Here is a 19995-nt window from a genome sequence, read left to right on the forward strand (position 1 = left end):
AGGCCTTTCTCTGGTGGTCAGTAGGCTTATTGTTTCCACTGCGATGAGCAAGTTCTCCTCTGATGCTTAGTTTACTTGTGTTAGGGTCCCAGACCCTTCTCTGGTGGCCACTGGGCTTATTACTGCCACTGAATGCTCGGTCCACCCCTACCAATAGTTTGATTGTTACTATTGGGCTGACGGAGAGCTGCTTGGACCTCTCTCTCTTCCACCTCTGTGTCCCTTCCGGGTCTCTCATAGCTCCTGATTCATTCTCTGGAACTTCAATGCGCCACCGGGGCTTCCTGGGACTGTGGTGCATCTCTGCGGCTCTTTGGGTGTGTCCTCCGCATCCACAGCAGCTCCGTGCTCTAATGGACTGCCCAGCTCTCTTCCTGCTTTGTGTTCGGGCCTGTTCCAGCTGAACCCACAGAGAACTCCCTCAGCGATTTGCTGGTGTCCTCCGCTCTTTGGCATCCCCGCACTGGATGGTTTCCACACCTGCTTCCTCTCCCGACTGGACTTGAACAAATCTTCAGTCCTTCTTCACTTCATATACATTGTTGCCAGTCCCACCCTGGTGGATTGTCAAAGTCCTTTGTCGTTCTTGATAGGTTTATCTTCATGCGCCCTCGGGCCACCTTGTACCAGTACTAGCACAGTCATTAATCTTGGTCTCTTTTTCGTCCTGGTACTTTCTGTGTTGGCTGTTTCTCCTTCACTACAGAAATACATGGGTCTACTCTCAAGGAAGTGGTTTGGAATAGAGGTGGCAGGGGGTTTAGGGATGTTTTGGGGTGTGATGTTGGCCAACGGGGTGTACCCTAGGTAATCCTTCTTATCCCCTGAAGGGGAGTCCCTCCACATGAGGTCCTCCCTCATTAAACCACCCAGAGGGCACTATTGGATAGCGGCTGCACCTCCCTAGCCTCATGGGAGAGGGCTCCCCCTTAAGTAGAAGTGACGATGCCTAGCTAATCATCACAATAGATGTGTTTAAATCCTATTTTTTTATAGTACAGTAACCCTATTCACTTTAGAGGATGTTAGGTTGCAGTCAAATTATATTCTGTTTAAGTAAAGTGTTCCTTCTGGTGACTTCCTCATTGTAGCCTAGTGTGCCCAAAACAAAATATTAGAGGAAGGTTAAGATAAATGACATACTATTATTATTTTGAATAACAGTGTTCTTTGTTTTTCAGTTGGTGACCACCTATAGGATTGTATCAAGAGAAAAAGAAAAGTTGCAGGTAAGGGCATGATATCACTTAATGTAATACTGTAAGTGTTGTAAATTGGAAATTCTGCACAGCCATAGATTGATTATAATAACAGTTGCACTTTTTTCTTTACTGCTATATTAAGATTTAGGTTCCGTTTTTTTTGTTTTGGTTTTCGGAAGTGTCACATATGTATTGACTTTGCAGTAGTATCTTGGTGAAACTAACTGGAACAATAATTGTACATACAGTGACGGGTATTCATTGTCTAGTCAAATCACATGTGAATTATAGTTGGTGACATGTAAGCACACTATACTGATGGACAGTTTGACATACTTTTGGCTCTATGACTAGAGCCCATTTTGTCTGTTCTCTTTATATGTTTGATCACATGTGTGATACTTCATAGCATTCTGTGTCGCGGTTTAGTGTGCAGTTTTGCAGTTGATTAGTTGCAGTACCTTCACAGCCCAGTCTTGTGGTGGGTTTATGGAGGTGGTCAGTTCTATCTAGGAGCCACTCATTTGGATCTTGCTGTATCTCTAGGTTGACATTTCCAAACAACTGCTAATGGGCCCCCCCCCCAAAAGTTCCCATCCTTTCTCTCTTGACCAGTTGCTTTCTACCGGGTTACAGTGGCATCAGTCAGAATTATCAGGGTGAAGGGGGTTCAGATGATCCAATCTGGCAGCCTGCATCCCCTGCTGCCTGCAGCATGATGGTCAGGTAGTTGGTGATGGCCCTTTCCTACTGTCTCCTGTGGATGCTGATCACACTAAGGGTTCAAAGGTGAATGGGAGCAGTATTGAGGAGTTACCTGAGGATGGTTTCTTTTCCTGATCCTGTGGTGTGTGTATATTTGTTTTGTACGTTTTCTTATTTGCACATTTTATTCAAGAACTAGTACAACAAGAACAAATTCAATGTAAGCAATATGCATAAACCAGTTAATCAAATATGGTATACAGTGTCAGTATGTATTAATTTAGAATCCATAATAAATCAACATTATGACACAATAGATGTACTATATTCTTCATATTATTACACTCCTCCTTTCTACCTGCTTCTACAAGATCTAACAACTTTAAAGGCTCTACAGGGTCTGTGGTGTAGGTCTCTATTTGGTAATCTGCCGAAAGGCAGCCCACACATTGAGCAAGTCTCCAACCACTCCAAACATTGTTCTGTATATAAGGCTTCCTCCGCAGCCACCCATTTAATCAATTTCCTTACCATTCTTAATATCTCTTAAGTGTTCTTTCCATGCAGTTCCTGTCTATTGTTTGCTTAAATAGCCACGCAGTGGCACTCATCTACTCGTTATTTTTCTCTTTCCCACTGAGTGGGAGTATCCCTAGGATCCAAATCTAGAGCATCAACAAATGTTGACTGCTCAGTTGAGAAATCAGTTATTTGCTTCCATACTCTTTCCAGGTCATGTGTAGAAAATCGTTTTTCTCCTGCATTGGATCTTTCATAAATTCACATGCTGCTAGACTATTCCCTGTCGCCAAGCTGGGAATCTTCAGTGCATAGAAAACCAATGCACTGCATTCACTTTAGTGTTCTCTTTGTGTTTGTTTGGGTCATTTATCTTTCAGACTACTTTAGGCCCATCTCCCTCCTCTTCACAATGTTTTTGATAGTGTAAGGTTTTATTGGATCACCAACAGCTTCCTAACACCAGTGGCTATAGCCAAGATGGTGCAGGAAACAAATATAATGTGATGGTGCTGTAGGAAAGAACTTGGCCCGTTTTAGGGTCGTTTTTGCACATGTGGTGGGGTTGTGGTTGTGTGCATTCTGGGACCAGATTGTGGGGAAACTGATTCAATGATGGCCATAAAAATACAGGTAATGGTGAAATTGTATTTATTGGGGTTAATGCCCCTCAGGCAGGGTAAGCGTAACAAGATGCTGAGCAAAGTGATTTCATTGGAATTAATTCTTGCCAAATGCACTATTGCGATGGCCTGGAAATCTCCCAGTGGGACCAACTTTGATGGATAGCTAAGGGATATCAGGAAATGGATGGAGGTTGCTATTTTCTCAGACAGCTTTGAATGCAAACTCAGTTATTATTGTGTCTGGCACGAAATGTTGGATCTACTGCAAACCCACTCAGATTTAAGACCACCTTGATTGGAGACATGTGGATGATGGATGTTTGGCTGCTACATCTACTCCTTCCTAAAATGTTTGGGAGTAGGGCTTAAGAATAATCAGCACAATTATTAATGGGATTGGTGATCTGGATTACTGAACTGAAATACGGAGGGGTTGGCATGTTGATCAAAGACAAGTGGCTCACACGATGTGGATATAACGGATGAGAAAGGCTTATGTAGACCATGCAATGTTGAGTTAATACATGTTGATGCGTATATGATTGCATGAATATGCAGAATGCTACAGATAACTTCATACATGTTGGAGTTTCATGGAGGATGGTGGCAGGCGAAAGCTGACCCACTTGCTTACGCAAAGGCGATATTTTATGTGAAACTGTGAATTTTTATGCCCTTCTTGTTAGCTGATATTTCAGTACTTACTTTAAATTCCTGCTTATTGCTATGTATTGTAACTACCAAAACAATAAACTGATTTTAAAAAAAGAAAAGCAATTCCAATCGACATGCAGGCATACTCAACCTCAGGGAAATGTACTAATTCCATGGTGACTAGTAACACAATATTTACCAGTGCTTTCTGTAAAATGGTACATGTCACCATAAGCACACTTGATATTTGGTGCAGTGCTGTCACCCTAAGGCCAGCTACACAGAGTGAAACTGTAAATGTCAAATCAGTTTCAAACCTCCACATACTTGCCAGCAAGGCCAAGTACCATATATCTGGTACTCGCCCTTCATAAAATCTCCTTGCCTATGCAAATGGTCAAGTAGATTTTGTGATCCGTGACTAGGCTTCACATGTGTTGATTTATAAATTCTCGGTCTAGCTATCAAGCATGTGCCTCTGTTAATCACCCCTAGTTGTTACTATACCTGTGAAAAAATGCTTGCTTGCTTTGACTGCAGTAGACTGCGTGCCCTGTGCTGAAATGCTATCCGCTTGCTGTTTAAAAATCATCCCTGGGCTTTGACTTTGAATATGCTCAGAAAGCCGGATACATTTCACATTAACATGCTGCCACATTCTACCTGCTTTCAATTGGTTATAGTTTATCAGACACTGCACACAATATCTCCCTCATCTTCAACTTTTCCCTCCTCTTTTAAACACACTTCAATCATTCCTATCCTGAAGAGACCTTCAGCTGATCCTTCCCTTGCCTCTAATTTTCAGCCTATTTTTCTTCTCCCTTATCAAAATTACTTGAACGCCTTGTCTATCTTCAAGTCTCTTCTTTTGTTTCTAATAACTATATTCTTCCCCGTTTTCAGTCAGGATTCCGACCAATGCACTCTTTCAGTTATTAACTCTTTACTCACAAACCGTTACTCTAACCATTCCTCTATTCTCATCTTATTGGATCTCTCTGCCGCTTTTGATACTGTTGATCACCAGCTTCTTCTAGCCTCTCTATCATCTTATGGCTTCTCAGGTGCTGTTCTCTCTTGGTTTAAATCCTACTTATCTCCCCGAACATTCTCTGTTTCCTGGGGCGGAACTACTTCTGATTCTCTTGCCAATGGTGTTCCACATAGATCGGTTGTAGGGTCTTTTCTTTTCTCTCTTTACACTTCTCCTCTTGCAAACATTTCTATGCTGATGATACGCAGCTCTTTCTATCATTCTCTTCTTTTTCTTCTGATATTCATGCTCAGCTTCCTGCATGCTTAACGGCCATCAAATCATGGATGGCTACCCACTATCTTACTCTTAATACTGCAAAAACAAACTACTCTTCTTTCCCTCTACTACTATTCCTCCTCCGATTCCTCCTCCATTCTTTTCATTCCCTCCATCTCAGCTCTTTTTTGTATCCACTGCTCGCAATTTGGGGCTTTATTTTGACTCTGCTTTATCCTTTCAACAGCATATTTCTATCTCTTCTCGAGCTTGTCGGTATCACTTATTCAACATCAAAAAAGCTTGTCCTTTTACTTTCGACTCAACTAAACTACTCATAACTTCTCATCTTCTCACCCTCTTTGGTCTTCCTGTATCTCGACTTTTTCCTCTAAAATCGATTTTTAATGCTGGAATTAGGGTACTCTTCTGCTTGACCCCACGTGACTCTATATCTCCTGCTCTTCACACATTGGGTTGGCTTCATTTTCACGCACAACTCAAGTTCAATTTTCCCTCTTTAACTTTCAAATCTCTCCATGGTCTAACTCCTGACTATCTCTCCTCATTGGTCTCATTCTACTCTCCTACTCGTTCTCTCAGCTCTAATACTCAGTTCCGATTGACAGTTCCTCTTCCGCCTTGTGCACAATCACGCTTCCGTACATTTGCACATCTTGCTCCTCTACACTGGAACCTTCTTCCTCTTTCTATTCGCTCTATCACTTCCTATTTCATGAAGCACTGAAATTACATCTGTCCCAGCAAAACTGATTCTGTGAATACTTTGTCAAATCTCATGTCTGATTGTACCGTTTGATATTTTTACTTTGTAAAAGCGCCTTGGATTAAAGCGCTATATAAATAAATACAAATACACAATGTGCAGGAAAATGCTATTTGTTCCACACAAAACCATAATGAGAAAGCAAGTTTCGAAGGGATTGTGTCCTCCGACGTATTCCTTATCTTAGATAGAAATCCTTCAGCTTTGCTGGCCTCGGAAAATTTTTTCGCCAGAGGGCGCTGCGCGTCGATGATCGCCGAGTCGATGACCCTCGACGGCCTCCGTGCCGACGTCGACGTCATCCTGCCTATAAAGGCCGCGCGCAGCGTCCGTTGCTCAGTTCCGTTTTTCCGCGCTTCGTTGTGCCTCGGAACACCGTTGCTCAGTTCTCGTCAAGATAACGTATATAATAACTACTATTTACCTCGATAATCGATGGCATCCTCCTCCGACCCGACGACCCCTCGGTCCGGTTTCAAAAAGTGCCGAGACTGCGGGAAGAAAATGTCGTTGACGGACCCTCACAGGGTCTGTTTGTGGTGTCTGGGAATCACGCACCAGAGTTCGGAGTGTGAGGAATGCCTTTCCATGACGGCGAAAGCCTTGAAGGAGCGTAGGGGGAAGCTCGAGAGAGGTAGGTCAACTTTAACTTCCTCGAAAGCTTCTTCGGTAGAGTCGAGACGTTCGTCTCCTCACCATAAAAAACACTCTCGATCTAGATCACGAAGTGGCTCCCACCACTCGTCGACATCGAGACACTCGAAGAAGAGACGTAGGAGATCCCCTTCGTCATCTTCGTCGAGTTCTCCTGAGAGAGTTCATTGCCCCACAAAACGCAGCTCGCAAGCTGAGTGGGAGGAATTCAGGAAAAAGATGCTAAGCGTCTTCGAGAAAGCGGCCTCGTCCCCCTCGAAGACAGCTGAGGGTGATACCCCGGGTAAAAAACCCAAAAAATCTAAACGCCGCGAGTCGCAGTACCCGGCGGAAAAGTCAACCCGAAAGCGCCTCGAGCCATCGGGAGATAAAGCATCATCGACGCCATCGTCGAAAACTCCTTCGAAACAGAGGTCGGCGCCATCGACGCCGTTGTCGAAGGATTCATCGGCGCATCAGTCGATCGAGTCGACGCCGACGTCGACGCCGATATCGACGCCGGTGAAGGAAAGAACCACGGCTACTCCACAGCCAACGGTTAGACAAAAGACCTCCGACTCGACGCCGAGAACGTCGACGTCGTTCTCGAGCAAGACTCCGATCCTTTCGAGTTCTTCGAGGCCTAGTACACATTTCTCGACGCTTTTCACGGCGCCTTCGAGTACTTTCACGTCGGTGTCGACGACATCGACGTTTTCAAGGCCTGTGATGATGGCTCCTTCTGCATTGGAAATGGGGTTTATACCATTCCAAAAACCAATGTATCCCCCTTTAACCTCGATTTTTGAGGAAAGGGAGGATTCAGACCAAGATATTGATTTACAGAGGACCACATCACCAGAGCCAGAGACTTTCGCCTCTGAGGAAGGAAGATTAAAAAATCTTCAGGATGCACTTCAGGAAGCTAGTGGCTTGGACACTTCTCCTGAAGCAGAATTTATCAAACCAGACCCAGGAGAACATGCGGAGACTCCATATAGAGCTCTGATGTCTAGAATCATAGAATTTATGGGTTGGTCTGCACCTTCTCCTGCCTTTCAGCAGGATGACCTCACTGACATACTGGACAAGGGCCCACAGGAGGATCCTGTGGTTCCATTTCACTCTGCTCTACAGAGAAGGATTTTGACAAACTGGGAAACGCCAGAAATTATCCCGGCAGTAAATAAAAAACTGTCAACAAAATACAGGGTGGCTAGTTCTGACCCTGAATATTTGTCAAAACACCCTACTCCTGAGAGCTTGGTTGTACAGGCTGCAACCTCATCAGGCAGCACATCTGCATACCCCACTGCTCCGCAGGATAGGGATGACAAAAAATATGATGCCATGGCTAAGAAGGTTTTTTCTGCCTGTAGCATGGCGTTAAAGTCTATTAACGCGACCTGTACGCTCGCTAGGTTCAGCCACACCCTTTGGGAGTGCGCTTCATCAGCGGCTGACTGCCTCCAAGAAGGAGAGGAAAGGGACGCATTTTTAAACATCATCAGGGATGGTAAAGATGCGATGTGCGAGACCCTACAAACTGGCCTAGATTCTGCTGACAGTATCAGCAGGGCCATGGCGGCAAGTACCACAATCCGCAGGCATGCGTGGTTGAGGAAGTCTGGTTTTGCCTCTGACGTGCAGACCAGGCTTTTGAATATGCCCTTTGACGGTTCTACCCTCTTTGGAAAGAAGGCGGATGACAGTTTGGAGAAACTGCAAACGTCCAAGGCAGCAGCCAAGTCATTGGGAGCTGCTATCCGTCAGAATACCTTTCGTCCTTCGGGATCATCGTGGAGAGGACGGTCCTTTCGTTACTATTCCTCATATGGAAGGGGCAGGGGACGACCGGCTCAAAGAGGCCAAGGAAGATTTACCCGTGGTGGACGGGGTAGGGGAAAGAAAGCCGCACCCGCAGGAGCAGGAGCCACTTTACCTTCGGCAACTGCATCAGCCGCTTCAAAACCACTCTGAGGTCTCCCCTCACAGAACACCAGTAGGGGGCAGGTTAACTCACCATCTGACGGAATGGCAGGCTATTACGTCAGATGCTTGGGCTCTGGAGACAGTAGCCCAAGGTTACTGCCTGCCCTTCCTACATATCCCTCAGAGTCATCCACCGGGGAACAACCCTTTGAAGCTTCCAGATCCGCTCCTCTTGCAGGAGGTTTTAGACCTGCTAGAGAAAGGTGCCATAGAACTGGTACCTGTAGCGGAAAGGAACAAGGGTTGGTACTCCCCCTACTTCATAATACCGAAGAAGGACGGAGGACTGAGACCCATCTTAGACTTACGGGAATTGAACAAATTCCTCCGAAAGGACAAGTTCAAGATGGTGACTCTCTCTCAGATCCTTCAGGCCCTCCAGCTTCAGGACTGGTTGGTATCTCTAGACCTCCAGGACGCTTATTTCCATGTGCCGATCCATCCCAGGCACAGGAGATACCTGAGGTTCGCAATTGGCAGCTCTCATTATCAATTTCGAGTTCTGCCATTTGGGCTAACCTCCGCCCCGAGGGTCTTTACCAAGCTAATGTCGGTTGTGGCTGCAAGTCTAAGGAGGGAAGGGATTCATGTCTACCCTTACCTAGACGATTGGTTGATCAGAGCTGTATCTTCGGAACAGGCTCAGAGACAACTAGATTATGTTTGCCACTTCCTTCACAAGCTGGGCTTCTCCCTCAATTTAAAGAAGTCACAGATGATACCATCACAGAGACTCCAATTCATTGGAGCAGTCCTGGACACTTCCCTGGGAAAAGCCTTGCCACCAGAGGTGAGGGCTCGAGATATTCTGCAGATGGTCATCAGATTTCAGAATGCCCAATATCTCCCAGCCTACGACTTTCTGAGGTTGCTAGGCCTCATGGCATCCTGCATATTCCTCGTGCCGGAGGCTCGCCTGAGAATGAGATCCCTCCAGTGGGCACTGAGAACTCAGTGGTCACAGTTCTCAGGAAGGATGACAGATCTCCTTCGGATCCCGGTCAAAGTAGCCCGAGACCTTCAGTGGTGGGCCTGTCGGGAGAACATCCTGAAAGGAGAAATGTTTTGGCAACCATGGCCGGAGATAACAGTAGTCACGGATGCCTCACTCACGGGGTGGGGAGCTCACGCCAACGACTTGACCATCAGCGGTCGTTGGTCTCCATCGGAGTCCAGACTACATATCAACCTGTTGGAGCTGAGAGCCATCAGACTAGCGCTGAAGGCTTTTCTGCCGTCTGTACGGGGAAGAAACGTCCTAATAATGACGGACAATACAGTGGCCATGCACTACCTCAACAAAAGAGGAGGCGTAGGCTCACTACCACTGTGCAGAGAGGCGATGCAGCTCTGGTTTTGGGCAATTCAGGAAGGAATCTCTCTATCGGCAATTCACCTAGCCGGAGAGAAGAACTTGACAGCGGACGCTCTGAGCAGGCAGAGCACAGTCTCTCACGAGTGGGAGATAGCTCAGGAAGTCCTTCAAGAGATCTTCGCCCTTTGGGGAACCCCTCAAGTGGATCTGTTCGCCACCAGTATCAACAGGAAGTGCGACAGATTTTGCTCAAGGGAATTTCCCCCGAGAGGAGCTCTAGGAGATGCGTTCGTAGTGGACTGGGAGTTCCCACTTCTGTACGCGTTCCCTCCGGTCCCTGTCATTCCTCAAATGATCAGGAGGTTGAGAAGGTTTCGGAAGACCATGATCCTAATTGCCCCGGATTGGGCCAGGAGAACGTGGTACCCGGACCTTCTAGACATGTCCATCTGCCCTCCAATTCGACTGCCATACAGAGAGGATCTTCTCTCGCAGAAGGAAGGTCAGGTTCTCCATCCAGCCATCAAGACCCTCAACCTTCACGCTTGGTGTCTGAAAGGTTGAGGTACAAGGATTGGGACCTTCCGGATGATGTTATGGAGGTGTTGCTTTCGGCCAGAAGGCCGGCAACTAAAACTCTATACCGCTGCCGTTGGAACAAATTTTGCAGCTGGTGCAGAGAAAAGAATATTGAACCCTTTTCTTGTGGTACACCTATGGTGTTGTCATTCTTACTTTACCTGGCTAATTCAGGCCTACAGGTTGGCACAATTAAGGGCTATCTCGCAGCGCTATCAATCTTTAAGCGCACTGCAGAGGAGCCTTCATACTTCAAAATTCCATTGGTAATACAATACCTAAAAGGATTAACTAATGTTTATCCCCCGAAACCTTTTCAAGTTCCCTTATGGGATTTAAACCTAATTTTAAACTTCCTAAAGGGTGCCCCTTTTGAACCACTACACTCTTGTTCATTGAAGCTTCTCACCCTCAAAACTGTTTTGCTAATAGCATTGACATCTGCTAGAAGGGTTAGCGAGTTGCAAGCCTTATCGTGTAAACCTCCACATACAATCTTTTACAAGGACAAAGTTGTTCTTCAGGTGAAGCCTAACTTCCTCCCGAAGGTAGTCTCGGAGTTTCACATCACTCAGAAGATTATATTACCTTCTTTCTACCCTCCTCCTCATCCGGGGAAGGAGGAAGAGAGACTGCACAGGCTGGACCCTAAGCGAGCCTTGAGCTTCTATATCAGCAGATTGGCTAAGATCAGACAAGCAGACCAACTCTTTGTAGGTTATGCAGGACATAAGTTGGGCCTTCCAATAACAAAACAAACCATCTCCAGATGGATTATTTTAGCCATTCTGGAGTGCTACAAATTGGCAGGAAAGGAGCCTCCTCAAAATCTAAGGGCTCATTCTACCAGGGGTATCGCAACATCCTCAGCCCTTCAAAGAGGGGTGCCAATTCGAGATATATGTGCGGCTGCCACATGGTCGTCCGCACATACATTTACCAAATTCTATAGCCTGGATTCCTCCTCTAGTCAAGAAACTAGATTCGGCAAGGCTGTGTTACACTCTGTCCATTCTGGAAGGGTAACATAACTTTTATTACTCCCGCCTCCAGTCACAATACCACTGCTATGGGAGTCTATCTAAGATAAGGAATACGTCGGAGGACACAATCCCTTCGAAGAACTAGTTACTCTTACCTTGTAACGTTCTTTCGATGGGATGTTCCTCCGACGTATTCCTTATCGACCCTCCCATCCATCCCCGCAGTATGACTTCCTGTGGGTTTGCAGCCTATGCTCCTTCAAGGTGATTAGTCTAATCCAAAAACATTACTGGGGACTACAAAACGGAACTGAGCAACGGACGCTGCGCGCGGCCTTTATAGGCAGGATGACGTCGACGTCGGCACGGAGGCCGTCGAGGGTCATCGACTCGGCGATCATCGACGCGCAGCGCCCTCTGGCGAAAAAATTTTCCGAGGCCAGCAAAGCTGAAGGATTTCTATCTAAGATAAGGAATACGTCGGAGGAACATCCCATCGAAAGAACGTTACAAGGTAAGAGTAACTAGTTCTTCAGTTCACACTACCATGCTAAAGCATTCTATTTGGAATTAGTTATCTCTAGTAGCATTCCTTCCCAGTTCCACCCACTCCCTTTACTTTGCAAAAAATGAATTCCAAAAGGCCCATATCTAATTGCATTGGGGCTTATTATACTCCCTTTTATATCATTATTTTAATGCATTTTAATGTTTTGTCTCATATTGTAGGGGAGGCTCTCACGGTTTCAGAACACTTGTCCTTTTGATCTGCACCTCTGCATTGTAAAGATATAGCTAAAAAAATGTAATGCACCAAATAATGCAGATTTAAATGGCACACTTAATTTCTGTTGAATTGTGTGCTGAGGTGCGACGGACACATTAAGGACATTATGAACTCTATTTATTGAAATTATATATGAAAAGGCCGAACCTTTTCTATTGCTAAAGGGGTCTCCCAACCTTGCTAAAGAAACTAAGGTGCTCATCTGTTGTCTAGAAGTCCCAAAGTCAAATGCCCTCGATCCAAACCTTACTCTACCTGACCCTACAACTAGTTTAACCAACATAAATTCAGCCAAGAGATGTCTTTTATTCTCCTGGGCTTCTCGTAGTTTCTGATGGTCTCTGTATGGAAATCTCTTTCTCTTACACCACAGTTTCTTTATACAACCTTCTTATAAGCTCTGGATATCTCCCCCACAAGCTCTTGTAAAACACTTCTGGTCTTGGTGCTCTTTTTAAGGTTATGCTGCTTACAGCTTGTTTTGAGACTTGACTCTCAAACTCGTCTTCACGTATGATCCTTTTACAGTCTCTCAGTTCATCCTTGGCTACTTTGCATGGGACTTGATCCCCTTTTATATTCCCCCACTCCTGGCTATTCTCTTTTATACTCTAGATTCTATTTTCCTTGATAGTCTTATATCGTTTTCCTCCAATGCCGTCTTTGGGCTTTGTTTTATCCATTCTTTGTCTTTGTCTCTTTGTTCATATGACTTTTTCCCTTCTTCCCAGGGTTATTGGCTCCAGGCCCTCTTTATTCTCCTCACATGGTTATTTGTTACCTTCTTTATGAGACGTTCACATTGGCAATCAAACAACTTTGGTCCTCGTATCTTGTCTTTATTATTGGGATGAGTTGCACTCTTAATGTACTCTTGCCCCGGCGGCCTCCCGCTTTTCCTGTTCTCCCTGGTATGTTCATCTGCATTGGGGAACTTTGACGAATTGAGGGAATTTGTCCCTTTTCCCAAAGGGGGAGACCCCCTCTCTGAGGATAGGGAGGTGACCCTGATCTGCAATACCCTCCCTAGGGGTCGAGGCAAGTTGGACCTCGCCCAGAAATATTCCCCCATTTGGGACAAGGACTTCCATTCCCATGAGGAACTCCCTGGGGACCCTTTCCAAATAACATTCTCACACCTCTATGATGACAATATATGTATAGAGAAAACGAGTATGTGTTATTGCCAACAGGAGTTAGAAAACCCTCTCCTAAGTTCACATTCCACTGAGATGAAGAGGACGACGTATGGAGGAGAAGAGAGAATACAAGAGAGAAAGAGAAAAAGGAACAAAGGCCTGTACCATGGAAGCCCCACAGTGCACGGAGAAGGAACAAGACTCTCAGCGTCCTACAGGTGTGAGAGGCTGCAAAGTGCCAATCACACTACAGTCAGTAACAAGGAAGCCAGATGAACTAGAACGGGATGCATGGTGTCCTAAAGCAGAGAAAGAGCGAGCCCGGGAGGTTCGTGGTGGACCGAGGGTCCTCACAACAATGCTGACAATAGTCTGTCCCGGCATACACAGGAGAGGTCGGCATCCAAAATACTGTTTAGCCATTCAAGATGAATAGACTGAGGAGGAACTGGCGAAAGGCACAAAACTCCAGGTTAAAAGGAACAGAAGCTAATTCTGAATGAACGAAAAAACCCAGAGACGTTTAACCCTGAGAACGGAAGGCAAAAGGGATAACGGAAAACATGAGGGAGTGACTGAGCACCATTATTGGAATGCTCATTTTTGTCACAGTCAAGAGAAAGACCATATAATGAAAGTGACTGAGAATCTTTATTGGATCTTTATTGGAATGCTCATACTTGTCTGTCACGCCCGAAGGAGAATTCACACCCCCCTCGCTAAGCATGAGAGCCGAATGGAGTACGACCCACCCACCTAGGTGGGCACGGGTTGCTGATTTATAGGTAAAAGGTCACCACCACCAGGCAGACAGTATAGGGGGAAGAGGGTTGTGGAGAGATTGTGAATAGGAAACAGGAATTTGGGAAACCGGGTTGAGGGTTGGGGATACGTAATTGGATGGGTGCAGGAAAGTTAGGATAACAACTCCTTCATACTCTAAACACCTGGATCATATGTGTGTTACCATGCAAGTTCAAACATAATTTTATCATGTGCGCCTTGATACTGTGCTCCTAACTCAAACCTCTGATTACATGCTCATTGATACTGTGCTTCTGCATCTAGAATCACCTTATAGTCTCATGGCCTAACCTGACACATGCTCAAGCATGAGGCCCATAGCAGGCATAATATAAGCACATCGATAAACGAACACAATGAAGAAATCACTCATTGATGAATGAACACAGTGATTAATGAGCACGTGGATGAGTGAATACATATGTCCACCATTACACATAGCTTAATGAATCACACATGGAAGCAACATATGAAAGCAACACAGGAAAGCAACCAACTATGATTAACTAACAATGATGCTGGATTGACTTTCTCCCACAGTGTTTAATCACGCTGCACAAGGTTAGGAAATTGTGTTTTTAATAGCTGTTCTAAATGCATACTTGCATAATTAACAATTGCTCCTAAACTCTGTTGCTTCACAGAGCATACCTGACATGGTATAACAGAATAGAAGGGGAAGGGAGATTAGTGAGATTAGTAGGGACCTAACCCTGGGTGGTACAAGGATGCACTAATGACACATATTCGGTGCACGTTAGGTTAAAGCTGCATAGCATCAAATGTTTGGTGCACAAAACAATTTCAGGAATAGGAGGATCAATGAAGGGAATAGTTCAATCCATGTTGCATGCAGAAGCCGTTACCTTAAATCACCAATTAAAAGTACCAGAACGGAATCCAAAAACAGGTTGGTAAAGCGTAAACAAGGTCCCAATGGAAGCCAAGGACGTGAAGTACAAAACAAAGACACCGGAGTAACTTCGATCAGAAGCGCTGGTGCCCTGAAAATGACATTTTTTATGGCATTGTGGGAGTTGCTGCAACGTGAAGATGCTGCGCTTCGCGTTGGGTAACCATGGCTACACAAGGTTTTAACCAACGCGAGTGCGCAGCAGCTCGGGAGTGTTGAAAGTGAACACGGCGGTGGCGTAGGTGCCATGGCAACCGCCAACATTTGCATGGCATACGTAAGCGGACTCTCCGAGTCATGACACCCCACTTGCATCCTTCTTAATAGCGCATTAATAAGTATTGTTGGGTCTCCCCAGACCCCTTCTCCTGCCTCCCACTCTTTTGCCCTCCTGTGCCATTCACTGGAAATTCCTCCCTCTTAATATAAAAATAATTCTCCATTATTCCTGCTTTAAAATCTTCAATTCACCTCTACCACCTTACTCTCCTTAAAATTGACAAATACCCCCAACCAACTAATTATTCAACCTCTTTCGGCACCTCCTCTCCCCTGCTGTATCTTCCATAAATATCTCTATATATTGTATCTTATGTAATTTGTTGGGGTTAGCATAATTGACCTAAAACATTTGACCTAAAACATTTGATCAAATTATTTTGACCTTTTTGTCGGTCAAATTCAATTAAATATATATATGGGTTGGGTAAGGGTATAGATTAGGTTGAGGGGAAGTGGGGGGGTGTTGCGGGGGTCCCACTCCCCACATTTTAGACTGAAAAAAAGGTCAAATAAATTTGATCAAATGTGATTATGTCAAATGTTTTAGGTCCAATAGACCCACACCAATTGGTTAGTGCTATTCCTAGGTAATTTCCCTTTTGCAATCGCCCTTCAAAATCTCGACTTGCACTTGCTCATAAGTGCAAATGATGGTGTACATGAGCATCACCCTGCAAAGGGATTGCTCTAGTTACTTTTATATTCTCATGCACATTGTTTCAATACATACAAATACTCAGTAGTAAATGCAGTTTACTTATCTTAAGGATGTTTGTTTTCCTTGCCCTACACCCCTATTCTTCAGGCACATTTCCACTCCACTCCCTGGTGTTTTTTCTGAACCTCGGAGAGAAAGGGAATGTAATTTCTGGGACTCCCAAAAGGTATGTTGAGTAACTGTGCCTCAAAGCCCTGGATATTGCCTCACTGTGCACGTGTCCACGCTCTCAAACCAATTATTTTTTGGTAAAACAAGTTCTCAATTCCCCTTCTGTGAAGACACCCCGATAGTCTAGGGGAAAGGAGCTTTTGGATGTGAAGTACAAGAGTCTCTTCATTAAGTAACTACTTTCTGGTTAAATGGCCTAGGGGAATTGTATCTATAGTTATGGTACTCTGACTACATGGCGGTTATACTTCTCATTTGGAATAATGATGGTCTATTACCTCTTTACTGGAAGCCCAGTAATGGATTTATGTGGAGTTTTCAAAAAAACATACCATCTTGATGGGCGAAGAAATTGCAAAGCTTCTATTGTATCCTATAACTTTTTTTTATTTTTCATTTGTACTTTTATTAAATCCACCCTTGTGAATGATTTGCTTTGTTTCTCTAATATGTTGTTTAGATGAAACATAGCAGTAAATAAGCACGGTGGAGGGCAGTCTGCTTTCACTATGTTGACTTTTTTTCTTAGCTTGAGCTATGCCTAATTTAGTCATCATTTGCAATGCTAAGCTTGTATTTGCCCCTAGGTTCTTGTTGGATATAACATTAAGAAATGCTTTTTTTTTTCTTTTAGTCAATTTTGAGTCAGAGCCAGGATAAATCACTACGACGAATTTCAGAGCTACGGGAGGTAAGCGTCTTGGTTTATGTTCCTTAAATTAGCTAGTAACTAACCAGGGCAAGAGATGGTTGATCCCATCTAGCAACCACTCCAGGGGGAATTTAGACTGGCTTTTCACTTCCTGCTGCACTGACCGGAAACTGCAGTGCTTTCTAATGGCCAATTATTTTCTCAGTAACGGTTCATTACATCATATAACATGTTTTGTGCCTCTTCTGTAATCGCTCACTCAACAGCATTTATTTCCTTAACAATTTTAAATAATTGGGGGTTGCACTGCATGATTTGTGATGCATCTGAAGTTTAAGTTGACTTTTTTTCAATCTGAAACAATTGAAGGGAGAGTAGTTGAGAAGAAATATGCTTTCATCTCGGTGCTTCGATGTTTAGTCTGGCCTCTGCATTTTCTACAAGTTCTAATTAATGGATGTCAAATAACTTTATCTCTCTGATCCCTATGAATAGATATTTGCAATTGTGTACATGTGAATTGATTGGTGCCCGAGTAATAATTGTGAATGGTGGGGGGGGGGGGGGGGGTAGGCATGGCTTTTTGAAAGTTTACAGGAGGCAAAACCATGCCACTATTCTTGACTTGATGTGTTACGTTAGGGAGGGGGGAGGGTTGGAAGTGCCTCAGCATTTCACAAATGGTCTCATTCTGTTTGTGAGGACAATTCAAATACTTCAAGAGAAAAGGTCTTTGGCTTCTGACTTCTCTGCCAAATTTAGTTTGAGACATTAAGAAAGTCCTTTGTGGGACGTCTGTTGTCTGGCTGTCAGAGAAGTCAGTTGGAAAAGCACCAATTGTGTGTTTTCTTCACAAGTACAATTTGACATTAACATTTTGCATAATAGCGCATACATTGAGTCATTGGAAAATGCTGACGAAATACAGATCACTGGAGATACCATAGGTGAGGCAAAGATCTTTATTAGAAATGTTCTCAAAGACCCATTCACATCTTCACTGATTCTGAGCATGATGCAGTGTGCTGTGCTGTCACATATATGATAAGGTATTGTACTGGTTGCATGCAAGAAGGTACTTGATTCCCCAGTACAATGGTGGGGCTTTGGTTACCACAAGATCTTTGGTGCCCCTATGCAATAATTCCTTGCACATGATGATGTTTATTTCCACAATAGAATAACAACCTTGGAGAAATCCTACATGTTTCTATATTTCATTTTTATAACCATCTCCAACTGCTCCATTGATGAATTTCATTGTGTCTTCTGCTCTCCACCTGTCAGCTATGTGACGATTGTGAAGAAAAGGTTGCAGTCTGCGAATTTCCCACAAATGTTTCTCCCATCAATATAATTATTGTTCATGTTGTTGTGAGTGAATCACAGACCTGCTGGAAATTTATTTCAGATTTTTCACCATGTAAACTGAGCTTGGACTAGGAAAACTATTTGAAATTATTGTAATGTTAGTATTGGTGTAATTTACAAAGGCACTATGAACCTTCAGATGCATTGTTGCAACTTGCCTGCTTACAATAACTTCAGATGATCAAGATGTCCCATTTGCTGTACAGACACAAAAGGAAGGAGCCTTTTTTCTCCCATCCACACCTGACTAAGAGAGTCACACTAATTGGACACAGATTGCACTAATTGGACACAGATTGCAGCCATCGAGAGTAGGGTGGTCGCTGTAGCTGAAGATGGCGTTGAGGTACCTTTGGCATAAATAGGATGCCCGCAAAAGCTCATCTGGATATCCTGGCACTGTGTGTGGCACTGAGAGATCTGGTGCTGTGAGATTCTCAACAAGGTGGAAGTGGAAGTTCACAGTTTCTCTTCAGCAGCCTGTCTGGAAAACAGAGAGATGTGCTGGGAGACGTGTGGCAGTGAGCCACAGAGATGGTGGAGGTGGATCTTGCCTTGGAAGAACAATGCCACTAATCTCAATCACTTCAAGTGGAGGCCGGAGAATCAGCCTGAGTGCGAGGCCACTAGATCAAATGCTGAAACAGATGACCAGTGTTTTAAGTGAGGAACTCAAAATCTGTAAAAGCAGGGGAACCACTTAACTCAATGACTTGGAGTGAAGAATGGACAAAAGACCTCCCCGTAAAGACACTGATCTTAATTTTGTTGAGTGCAGATATTCCTAACAAAACCACAGAAGCCGCTATCAAAAGAAAGAGAAAGATCCTGAGACTGTGCCCAACAGTCCTACAGAATCCAGCGTGAACGGATGAAGAAACCACCAGCCAGGATCTTCAGAATTGTGGTTCTGTCGCATCAGCAGTAAGTGTCAGGTATACTGATAAGTCCCAAGATAATTAGGAGTGCATTGTGTAGTGCGTGATCAACCAAGTGCATTGTCTGATTGTGATTCTGATACTCTCCAACAAAATTTGAAGGACACCAAGGCCTTAATAACAACTTAGAATATAGGGTGTGGTGTGTTGATCACTCCAGTACACTGTATGATGATTGTACTGATGCCCACCAATAAACCTGTGTTATGTGTCGCCAGTGTGAAATGGTCATGTCCCTGTGAAGGGGGCTGGGACCCCTCTGAACTTGGAGCAAGAGTCTCACCAGAAGAAATGCCAGAAACCTCCACTCCCCATATCTGAGACCTGGGAGTTGGAGGGTGGGTGGGGGGCACCTTCTGCCTGCATGCACCATGAATGTCATCAGTGTCAAATGAGTCAAATGATGCCTCCTGTGTTCTCTTTTCTGTTTCACGACTCTAGCTCCCAGGGTGCACATTTACGCTCCCAGAAAACCCAGACTGGAGTCTGGGGAATTGAATAAAAAAATACAGGCTTGGTTTCCTCTTGTTGAACAGAAATGAAACACTAAGCACCTAACATACCAATCCCAGGTGAATGGAGTGGCAGCAGAAAATTAACTGGGAGGGAGAAGAAACAAGAGGGATACTGAAATCCTCCCCAAACTGACTTCATAACCAAATTCACCAGCACAGAAGGAAAATCATAATAAAAACAAAATTCCAGACCCATGGCAAGCAGAGAAGCCATCATAGACTACAAACAAATGGGGATGGGTAGAGCAGGTTTTTTAAAACCTCTCACCTGTGGGATCCATCTCCTGGGGAAAGACCAGCTTTTCATTTGTACATAGTGAGGTGAGCACTGCATCCAATGGCAGGGGTTGAGGGAGGCGGAACCAACAGGACTACATGTATCTAAGGAGACATAATGAGAGGGCAGAGTGTGGGTTGCTGGGGTGAGGTCGGAAGGCGTGATGGTGGACTAACAC

The 19995-nt window shown here is 44.5% G+C and overlaps 1 protein-coding gene across 3 annotated transcripts in view; it reads left to right on the top strand.

The window, feature by feature from the left end:
• Positions 1-19995, top strand: part of GOLGA4 (golgin A4) — a 2156782-nt gene that overhangs the window by 475585 nt on the left and 1661202 nt on the right. For all 3 annotated transcript variants that reach the window (XM_069613207.1, XM_069613208.1, XM_069613209.1), the window contains 2 exons: positions 1182-1229; positions 16699-16755. In XM_069613207.1, coding sequence (XP_069469308.1) covers positions 1182-1229; positions 16699-16755 — 105 coding nt within the window. The remainder of the gene's footprint in view (positions 1-1181; positions 1230-16698; positions 16756-19995) is intronic.

Source organism: Ambystoma mexicanum, chromosome 5p (genome assembly GCF_040938575.1).
Source record: "Ambystoma mexicanum isolate Mex_15411 chromosome 5p, UKY_AmexF1_1, whole genome shotgun sequence".
Taxonomy (NCBI): Eukaryota; Metazoa; Chordata; class Amphibia; order Caudata; family Ambystomatidae; genus Ambystoma; species Ambystoma mexicanum.